Source organism: Narcine bancroftii, chromosome 4 (assembly GCF_036971445.1).
Source record: "Narcine bancroftii isolate sNarBan1 chromosome 4, sNarBan1.hap1, whole genome shotgun sequence".
Lineage (NCBI taxonomy): Eukaryota > Metazoa > Chordata > Chondrichthyes > Torpediniformes > Narcinidae > Narcine > Narcine bancroftii.
Genome location: NC_091472.1, coordinates 282,245,403 through 282,256,883, shown reverse-complemented (window position 1 = coordinate 282,256,883; position 11,481 = coordinate 282,245,403). Strand labels below are relative to the sequence as shown.

At 41.3% G+C, this 11,481-nt stretch overlaps 1 protein-coding gene across 2 annotated transcripts in view; it reads right to left on the bottom strand.

The window, feature by feature from the left end:
• Positions 1-8,497: 8,497 nt before the first annotated feature.
• Positions 8,498-11,481, bottom strand: part of LOC138762034 (actin-related protein 3) — a 61,793-nt gene continuing 58,809 nt past the window's right edge. For both annotated transcript variants that reach the window (XM_069935220.1, XM_069935221.1), the window contains exon 12: positions 8,498-9,781. In XM_069935220.1, coding sequence (XP_069791321.1) covers positions 9,686-9,781 — 96 coding nt within the window. In that variant the 3' untranslated portion in view covers positions 8,498-9,685. The remainder of the gene's footprint in view (positions 9,782-11,481) is intronic.

Sequence of the window (11,481 nt, the reverse complement as noted above, 5' to 3'; positions counted from 1 at the left end):
GATGTAGCCTCACTTACTGTAGTATTTCAAGCATCTGCAGATTTTCTTTATTCTTGCAACAATTGTTTTGCAAAAGAGCATTGCTAGAATAGAGAACAAGACACAGCTTTCCATACTTTTCTCATCTTTTTGAAAGTTGAAGTAATCAATTAACATTTCAAAAACGACTAAGGTTTGTACATTGTTGGCCAGTTGCATTCTAGTTTATTATTCATATCGGAACTGGTGAAAGTAGACTGATTTCATTTCGATTACAACTAATCACGTAATCAGCTACAAGAATAGAAACAGCTTATGCCAAGGCTAAAATGCAGAAGGATTCATATTTGTACAGAGACTTTACTATTCAAGCTTTCAGGTGACAATCTAAGTTAGAGGCATAGAGCAAATGTCTGCTGAGAGGGACTTAATTCAAACAAAATCCTAAGGTTCTTGAGAGGGGTTAAGTGGGGTGGGGTGGGGGGGGGGAGGTGAGTTGAGATTTCCTTTTGTTAGAAAATCTAGAACTGTAGGTTACCTTTGACCCACTCAAATTCCCATACTGCTGAAGCAAATCCATGACAAACGCCATCTTCCTGGACCTACCCTCAGCTGTGGAATACCTGGACCACAATGACACCTACATCAGACTACTGTTCATCAACTACAGCTCTGCTTTCAATCCAATAGTATCAAACAAGCTTCTAAACATATTAAACAATGAGGAAAGGATCAGAACTGACAATTGAGGAGGAAAGCAGTGGTTCACAAGACTGGTAGAGAGTTGAGAGCAATCCATAATGATGGGAAGTTAAAGGCATTGATCTGAACAAAAGGTGCCTCAGACTCTGGCAGCATCTTTTGTATGTATTTCTCTTTCAATTTAATTTTGTACTTTGGATGCTGAGAAGGCATTTGACTGACTAGAGTGGGATTCTTTATTCAGAATACTTGAGAAATTTGGATTGGGACAATCATTTATTAATTGGATAAAAACACTTTATTGTAAACCTCAAGTTAAGATAGTCACCAATGGTCAGACATCTCAAGTTTTCCCACTCAATAGATCAAGTAAACAAGGCTGTCCATTATCTCCAGCTGTATTTATTTTAGCAATAGAACCACTAGCAGAATTTGTTTGAAGGGATCCAAACATAAGGTGGGGATCAGAGCGAATAGGAAGGAACGCAAGATTAATTTATTTGCTGACAATGTATTATTTGACAAATCTAACAGAATCTTTGGTTAAATTGGAAGTCATCCTGGAAGATTATGGTAAGGTTTTTGAGTATAAAATAAATTTTGATAAAAGCCAAATTATGCCCCTAACACAAGGAGATTATAGACAGTTGCACAAGGAAGTAAATTTGACTGGGCACAAGGGGGTATTAAATATTTAAGTATAAGGGTAGACCCTTTACACCCATGGTTCGTGTGCCGTGGCTGAGCAAGCTGGGACGTGGCAGCGAGGTTCTTGGGTCGTAGGTTTTATATCGGAGTGGCCTTCTCCTATGCAGGTTTCTTACCCGGGCTGGAGGGGTCTGCCTCCCCTCTTAGGTCGGTCCATACTGCCCGGACCGGGGCCGAGGCCGCCGCAGCTCTCCCTGTGCCCGGACTGGGGCCGCTGCCTCCCACTCTCTGCCCGGATCAGGGCTTCCGCCTGCCTCACTCAACAGAGGCCGGGGCCGCCGTCTCCCCCTTGCTCCTGCCCGGATCGGGGCCGCCGCCGCCGCCTACCCTCTGCCCGGACCTGGGCTATAGTCGCCTTTCCCCTCTCACCCTCCCTATTGGATGGCAGTCTCTTCAATCTGAGGCACCTGCAAGCTCACACCAAGACACAAGAGAAACTTGTCCGTGAACTACTCTTTGCAGACGATGCCGCTTTAGTTGCCCATTCAGAGCCAACTCTTCAGCACTTGACGTCCTGCTTTGCGGAAACTGCCAAAATGTTTGGCCTGGAAGTCAGCCTGAAGAAAACTGAGGTCCTTCATCAGCCAGCTCCCCACCATGACTACCAGCGCCCCCCCACATCTCCATCGGGCACACAAAACTCAAAACGGTCAACCAGTTTACCTATCTCGGCTGCACCATTTCATCAGATGCAAGGATCGACAATGAGATAGACAACAGACTCGCCAAGGCAAATAGCGCCTTTGGAAGACTACACAAAAGAGTCTGGAAAAACAACCAACTGAAAAACACAAAGATAAGCGTATACAGAGCCGTTGTCATACCCACACTCCTGTTCGGCTCCGAATCATGGGTCCTCTACTGGCATCACCTACGGCTCCTAGAACGCTTCCACCAGCGTTGTCTCCGCTCCATCCTCAACATCCATTGGAGCGCTTTCATCCCTAACGTCGAAGTACTTGAGGTCGACAGCATCGAGTCCACGCTGCTGAAGATCCAGCTGCGCTGGGTGGGTCACGTCTCCAGAATGGAGGACCATCGCCTTCCCAAGATCGTGTTATATGGCGAGCTCTCCACTGGCCACCGTGACAGAGGTGCACCAAAGAAAAGGTACAAGGACTGCCTAAAGAAATCGCTTGGTGCCTGCCATATTGACCACCGCCAGTGGGCTGATATCGCCTCAAACTGTGCATCTTGGCGCCTCACAGTTTGGCGGGCAGCAACCTCCTTTGAAGAAGACCGCAGAGCCCACCTCACTGACAAAAGGCAAAGGAGGAAAAACCCAACACCCAACCCCAATCAACCAATTTTCCCCTGCAGCCGCTGCAACCATGTCTGCCTGTCCCGCATCGGACTTGTCAGCCACAAACGAGCCTGCAGCTGACGTGGACTTTTACCCCCTCCATAAATCTTCGTCCGCGAAGCCAAGCCAAAGAAAAGAAATAAGGGTAGACAATAACCTGCAGAATTTATATAATTTGAATTACCTCCCCTGCTTGGAAAGATTGAGGAGGATTTACGTACATGGAGGAGTCTGCCCATTACTTTAATGGGCAGGATCAGTTGTAATAAGAAAGTGATGCCAAGACTGCAATATTTCTTTCAATCCTTACCTATTCTTGTACCAACAAGATTTTTTTTAAAGCATTTAACAAACATGTCAGACAATTTATATGAAATTCTAAGATGCCAAGAGTCTCCATGGAAAAACTTACTTGGGATTATTCATTGGGTGGACTACGATTAACTACTTTTAAAATATATTATTTGACTGCCTAATCAAAATTTATAGCGTATTTTTTTGAGGGAGGGGATATTCCTGATTGAGATCAAATTGGTACCACATGGCAGGTTAAAAGATAGCAAAAGATTTAATTTACAAATGGAATATTAACTTATTGTCTGGAAAGACAGATAACCTCATTATAAAACACACAATTTGGATATGGCACCAAATTAATAAATGTATATCTTCATTTGTAAATGAAGATAAATGTTATCTTCAAAAACACCCTTGAATCAAAATGAGTTAATACCAATGACATTAGGAAATAAAATCCTTGGCACTGTAAAGGGATCAAGTGTATTGAGGATTATTATGAACAAGGACAATTTATCACAGCGAAAAAAATAGATAGTATTTGTCAAATAGAACTTTCTTCTGCTATCTTCAATTTTTTTAATATAAAGAGCTAGTTTGGGACCAGCCATGACCCTGCCAATGTGTAGTGACCTGGGGGCTCTCTTTCATAAGGTGATCACAAGTAAATCTATATTGAAGATGTATTTCCTATTGCAGAGCAATAGTCCGAAACCAGGCTGCCATAAATCGAGAGAAAGGTAGGAGATGGACTTGGGGAAAAGGATTCAAGAACAATATTGGTCAATATTGGTCTGATAATATGACATAATTTATTAATGTCAGATATAGATTGATACAATACAATTTCATGCACCAATTATACCTTACAGGGCAAAAATTACGCAGATTAAAATATGAAATTCCAGACTCGTGTTTTAGGTGTGATATAGAGATTGGAATATTTATACATTCAACCTGGCTATACGCGAAAGTAAGATCCTTTTGGAATGGCTTGGCAGAAATTATGACAAAAATTATAGAAGTGGATTTTTCCACTGGAACCATGAGTGTACTTTCTGAGCAACTTATGGTTATTGGAACAAAACTATCAAAACCAAATACAGTTCATGAGGATTGCACTAGCAGTAGCCAGGAAATGAATAGCTGTCACATGGAAATCCGACTGTCACCTACTTATTACTTGCAATATATAGTTATATAAAATAATTATATAAAGAAAGAAAGAAAAATATAAAGAAAATATTGGTCTAGATTGCACAAAGGATTAGCTCACACACTAGGACCTTAACAGTATTTATATTAAATGACTTTAGGGAAGATTATTACAGGTCTTATTGGATGGAAGTACATTTCTACATATTTATCCCTAATTTTGCATATTTGGGCATAGCTCAGCTTTCAACACTGTTGTCCCCTCTAAGCTGATAACCAAACTTTGTTTGCATGGTATCAGCCCATCCCTTTGTAGTTGGATTTTGGTCTTCCTAACTAACAGACCTCAGTTTGTTAAGCTGGGCAACATTTTCTCTTCCATTCTTATCTTGAATACCGGCGTGCTCCTGGGTTGTGTGTTGAGTCCCCTTTTGTATTCCCTCTTTACCTCCAACTGCGTTCCTATGTATAGTACAAATTTAATAATCAAGTTTTCCGATGACACCATGGTGGTAGGCCAGATTAAAGGGGAAGATGAAACGGCCTATGAGGTTGAGGGATGAGGTTCAGCACCTGGCCTTGTGGTGTGCCGATAACAACACTTAGAAGACCAAGGAGATCATCATGGACTTCAGGCGTGCCAGAAGCCACACTCACATTCCGATTTACATCAATGGAGTGGAGGTAGAGCATTTATCTCTGAAGATCTCACTTAATCTTAGAATTCTTCAATTCTGATTAAAAAGGAACAACAGTGTCTTTATTTTTTTTAAGGAGCATGAGGAAGATACATCTCTATCCCAGGATACTGTTGGATTTCTATAGATGCACAATTGAGACCGTGCTAACATATGGTATTTCAGTGTGGTTTGGGAATTGTATTGCATAGGATCTTAAGGCACTCCAGCAGGTAGTGAAAAGTGCTCACCAGATCATTGGAATCCAATTGCTTACCATTGAAAACATCAATAGATAAAGATGTCCGAACAGGGTGAGAAATATTATCAAAGATGCAACACACCCAAACCACAGACTATTGACTCTTCTCCCATTAGGCAGATGCGACAGGAGCCTACGATCACGCACCAGTGGGCTCAACAAGAGGTGCTTTTTCAAAATGAAGCTGTGACTATGTTGAACACTGCACTCATTGTAAAATTAGTACTTTTTAACAGTTTTTTGAAGAATAATTTGCTGCTGCTTTTAGTTGCACATGTTAAAAAAGTTTTCTGGTCATTGCTGATTGTATTTCATAGGCTGGTTTTTACAATGACAATAAAGTGAATTATCACCGTGAAATGTTGCATCACGGCCTTTGAGCGGAAAGCTCAACAAAAGGCAGTGAACGTAGCCCAGGGTATCAAAGCCAAAACTTCCCACCATCGATTTTATATGGAATGCTGTTGGTGGAGAACAGCAGCAATCATCAAGGATCCATACCAGCCAGGACATACTCAGTGGCTCTCCAACAAGATTTATTCCACCAGGTTCATGAACAGTTGCTATCCCTCCACCTTCAGAATCCTAAACAACAAACTCAGACTCATTCAAAGTCTCTTACTTTGCATATTAGTCATTATTGAATATTTATTTTCTGTACGGCACAATTTATTTGTTGGCACCTGGTTTACATTTCTCGAATCTTTCGCATATTGTTTTGAACTACCGATAAGTAGAAATTCTGCCTGGCCCACAGGAAAAAAGAATCTTGGGGTTAATGTCATGTATGTAATCTGACAATAAATCTGAATTTTGCACTTGATAACCACCAATATATATTTTTTAATTTAAACTTGCATTGCATCTTATCAAAAGTTATGAAAATCCAAATAAACCAACTAGCTTGCTTTTTTCCATTCCTGTGATAAAAATATCCAGATTTTAAATGACCCTTTCATTAATCCGTGTCTAATCCACTAGGCTCCATTATCTACTATGTACTGAATTCTCTTATCAGTTAATAGTAAGGATTTCCAGCATTTTCTCTACTACAAATCTCATGAGCATCTGGTCATTCAGAATACTTCAGGTTTCAGACAGTCTGAATCACCCAATGGTCAGTTCTTGGGTGAAACTGTAGTAGTGTAGTGGCAGCTAAAAAGGAGTCAAAAGAACGAGACCAGTACTTGACGGGCTCGTCTGCACTCCAGTTGTTTATTGAGACTTCCCATGCTGCGCCTTACAAGGTCACAAGTAAGTCCCAGCCTCGTGACAGAAACCACTGCAACTGTATCATGTGGAGCTAGTTCGCTTGCCGTCAGAGGTGTGCACCACCACACAGCAACCCCCCCACCCAGAACTGGCGATAGTGTGTTATGCCCCTGAATCTTGCATTGGCTTCACCTTAGGGGACCTGCCCCTACACTTTACCCTCTTTAGGGTAACCGGCTGGCTGAGGTCGAGATGCGCGGGCTTCAGGCGGTCAGCCATTGTCTAGTGTGAATGCAGATCACCTTGTAGGGTTGCTTGGGGGGGGGGGGGGGGGGTAGGAGTGTGCACCTCTCTGAACGAACAGTTAGTTGTGTTTAAGTCTATGGGCACCGAGGTGGGGTGCTGTCTGTGGTGGGAGGGTGGTCATGGTGCGAGGGAGTTCAGCCTGTCCCTCAGTTTCCGCAGTACTGCCCCTCCGTGTCTGTGTCCTTAGTGGTGGGGAGGAATTCTCCAGGGAGGGTCAAAGGGGCTCCATACACCAAGTCAGCTGAGGCTGCCCGGAGGTCCTCCATGGGTGCTGTCCAGATGCCAAGGAGCACCCAGGGGAGCTTGTCTACCCAGTGGGGTCCGTGAGCACCAACTTTCAGTGGTGGTATTGGACTATGGGTGGTGTGGTGGAGTTTCGTGCCAAGGTGGAGAGGCAAGCTGTGTCAACAAGACCAAGGTGAATTGTGCCCCCTTGTCTGTAGTGACATGGGCCAGTATCCCAATTTGGGATATCCAGTGTGTGAGCACTGCAATGGCACAGGCTTCTAGAGGCATGTCTTTGAGATGAATAGCCTCTGGTCATCTCATGGCTCAGTCGACCACTGGGGAGATACTAGGCTTCTCATGAAACCAGCAAGGGAACAACAGTGTTGACGTGATGTGATCAAATTGTTGGCTGGGTAGTTCGAAATGCTGGACAGGAAATTTTGTGGCATCTGTGCACTTTAGAAGTCTGACAATGTGTGCATGTGCAGACCCAGAGCGGGACCTGTTTGCGTAAGCTATGCCATATAAACAATGCTGTGACCATATGTGGCGTGGTACTGATGGATGGGCACAAGAGGTCATTGATGGCGTGGAAAAATCTGCCATTGGCATGGCCCTGGAATGACTTGTCGGGACTGGTCAGTGGACAGATTGCAGAGCAGGGTCTGGTTGCAGTCTAGCAGGGGAATGTCCTTGAAACAGAGGCCAGTGACGGCTGTGCGGAAATCTTGGGTCTCTGAAGGCATTGGCGGAATGACGCTGAACTCGGCTCCTATGTCGATGAAGAACTGCCAGCCAGTGTTTTACTCCGTGAAATGCAGTAAGGTGTTTGTGCATCCAGCCACCATAGCTATTAGCGGCGGCTGGCCTGGGCGTTCATTAAAAACACGCAAGGATGCTTGCATTTACTAACTTCTGCTTCCATCAGCACTGGTGATAGAAACACCATGCTTCTGGTGCCTCTGTTGGTCTGTGAGGGCATGGCTGCTCGTCAGTTGTTCGGGTTCTGGGCTGCTGCTCCATCTGCGGACAAATCAGCTGATTCATGGTGGATTCATTCTCTCTTTTGGTGCGGTAGAGAATGTCCGCCTTTGCTGCAATCTTGCAGGGGTTGATGAAATCTGCATCTGCTGGCAGCAGCTGGATGTCATCGGGCATTGTTCTAAGAATGCCTGTTCAAACATGAGGCAGGGCTTGTGGTCCTCTGCCAGCGTATTTCATCCATAAGGGCAGATAGCATTGTCCCCTAGGCCATCTGGCTGCTCTCTGGCATCTAGAGAGCCCATAGGTGCTGATGAGAAGCACCTTCAAAGCAGATTATTTACCTTCCTCTGGTGGGTTCTGTAGGAGGTCATCCACTCTGGCTGCTCTTTCTTGGTCCAGGGAGCTGACAACATGGTATCACTTGGTGGAGACTGAGGTAATCTGCTTTATTTGGAACTCTGCTTCTGCCTGTCCAAACCAATGCATGGGTGAAGCATCCAGAAAGTCAGGAGTTTGAGGATGACTGTAAAACAGCTTATCATGTCAACCTTGACTGTTAAAAGTAGTTGTTGTTGAATTCTCATTTTCAACTTAAACCCCCTTTAAATTCAACTTTTATTTCTCCTGGTTGAAGAATTGCATGTATAAAGTTTGTGTTGTAATTAACCAGTCACAGACAAAACATTTAAAAAGAATTTTATGCCTTTATTGGAATGGTGCATTAAATACACCACTTTGATTAGATTTGGTTTAAATCAAAATGAGGCTATAGAACTACAATACTGGTCCAACAGTCTTTTTTGCAGCAAGAAACAATGTAAATGCATTCAGTATTTAGAAAGCACTAGCAGGCATCTGTTAGTTTGAGTAAGAAATAGTTCCCAAAGCACTTGTGGAGTTAGCCATGTTTGTTGAGGGAAACAGCCCATTATTCTTTTGGGAACAGAGTGGAGTTACTGATAAACAAAAATGTCACTACTTATACAAATTGTTTTGGAGCCTCTGATGTGGATAGAATTTTTCAGGCTTTTGAAAAGTTTCTCCTATTAGAAGAGCGTAGATATACCAGAAATGTACACAAATAAGACCTCAATCAAAAAAAAACTCAGTTTATACTTGCCAACAGTTATTGCTTGAATTACTATGCCCATAAATTTCAAACAGCACAGAGCTTGATGAATGTTAATTATATCAGCCTCATATACAGACATATCAACAAGCCACCCATACAATCAAAACATTTCATCAATGAACAAAGAAAAAGTTCTTACATTAACTAAAGGACAAGCATCTTCCTGGTTTGGTTTCAAATTAACTTTTAATTTTGTTTGGTGTTAGAGATTTAATTATTTGTGCAACTTCTATCAGTATTTTCATATGCTCTTTTATCAAGTATTAATTTTCTTGCCATTATTTTACTTTATAGATTACCTAATTTTCATTTTCCCCACCTGATATATATATAAAAAAAATCAGTACGAAATATAAACAAGCTCTTGAAGTGTACATAGTTGGTACAATTCAAGTATGGTAGAGCTGACCTTCCAATTGCATTCAAATCCCAGAAATCTTGGAGATCCCAATAAATGCATCACTTTAGGGCATAATCTGATCTAAAACCACTCTTGATTCTTTTTACAAATTAGTCCAAAACATTTAATACAAAAGAAAAATGGTTTCATATTTTGACTTAACAGATTTTTTTGTTAGCCCATTTTAAGACAGTCAATTGTTAAATATGCCAACCACATACTGTTTGGTCATCTATTTTAAAAATCAAGCCATTCTTAATAACACCACCCCAGTCATCCAGACCTAACAGGCCATCAAAAGCAAGGCTTCCCCTCAGCACTCAGATTATTGAGATCAGCCTTAAGACATGACTCCAAAGACTGGGTTGTGGCGACAAATGCTGGGGCCAATCTCTTCATAATCTTTTTTGGTGTGGCATACCTGGTAGAACTCCGGCTGAAAGACAAAAAAATATTTCATTAGATTAAAGCTGCAAAAGAAAGATACTGTTGAAATAATGTAGAGTAATGTGCTTTGCATACATCTCATGAAAGTTCCCAGAATTTCTTCTATTATCATTTCAGATGTCACATTATTTTATCAATATATAGCTGCAGTTCTAATTACCATAACATGAAAATGAAGGTTAGTCTTAATCCAGATTTAAATTGCATAAAATCCAAATGCATTATCTTAGAAAGGACTATCAGAAAGACTAGTTTAACCTAGAACAAAAGTCAAGAGGAAAAAGCTTTATGATAGGATTAGAGATGGATAATAAAATTAGAGGCATACAGAAAGAAAGGTAGTATACAATAAATGAAAAAATCTGATTCATTTGGCATCTGAGATTGTTGAATACAGAATTCCTAATGGCAAAATGAGATGATTTTTCCACAGCTTCTGTGGCATTTCATTCAAAGTGTTCAGGAATTCAATGTCAGAAGGCAGTGTGCACAGGGTTTGTAGGATTAAATGGAACAGAATATTTTTGCAAATCTACATTTAGTCTGCTCAATGAAGAGTCTACTTTGGAATGATTGTCTTAAATTCAAAACACAATAGTTATTTCCACATGGAAATAATTTGACATCAGGAAACTTGGTGTAAACAGATATTACATTCTGGACTATCAAGTGGAGAGCACATGTGGGTGTCTGAATAGACCAGTGGTTCTCAATCTTTTTCTTTCCACTCACATACCACTAAGTATTCCCTACGCCATATGTGCTTTGTGATTAGTAAGGGATTGCTTAGGTGGTATGTGGGTGGAAAGAAAAAGTTTGAAAACCACTATTTTAATTGTACCTAACTGACTCGTTATGTGCATGGTTTCATAACTCCAAAGGAAATCTTTTCTCAAGAAAAATAATTCAGTAACAATTTGGTTTAGAGCAGTGATTCTCAACCTTGCCTTTCCACTCACATTCCACCTTAAGCAATCCTTTACTAATCACAGAACACCTATGGCACAAGGAATGCTCAAAGTAGAATGTGAATTTTGGGGGGCAGTTTGAAAAAAAATCAATTTTCAGTCAATTCAATAACCTACAGAAATACAAACTCATATGGTCAGCTCGTATTACTGGAAGAGTTAATAAGTGTTACACATTCCTTCAGATATGTGTCCATTAAAACAAATTTGGAGTGAGAGGAATTGCACTTGATGTCTAGTGCTGGTACATAGTGAAATGTTATTAATGAGTGTGCAGTTGGGGCTGAGATTGGAATTAGCAGCGTTTTAGCTTGTTTTAATAAGTTGAAACTTGCATAGAAGTTGTATCCTCAGAATGGTTAATCACCAATCGTCATACTGCACTCTTAAATGTTACAGGCGGTGGCCATAATGTTATTTTTTATTATATATGAGAATTCTGCATCCCTATCCCTTGCAAAACATAAGGATTTAGTGTAATAATAGGATTTATGCTGTTCATTAGGTATACATATCCCCAATTGCAAAACTTGCCAATTCCTAGAACAGAGGCAAAACACAGGATTCTGTTGACACCATGGTCAAGTGAAAAAACACAAATACTGGAAAAACTCAGCACATCAAATAGTGCCTTTAAGTAGCAAAGGTAAAGATACATCACCAACGTTTCAGGCTTGAGCCCTTCATCAAGGTGTGAGGGAACATGAGAGATGTCCGAACA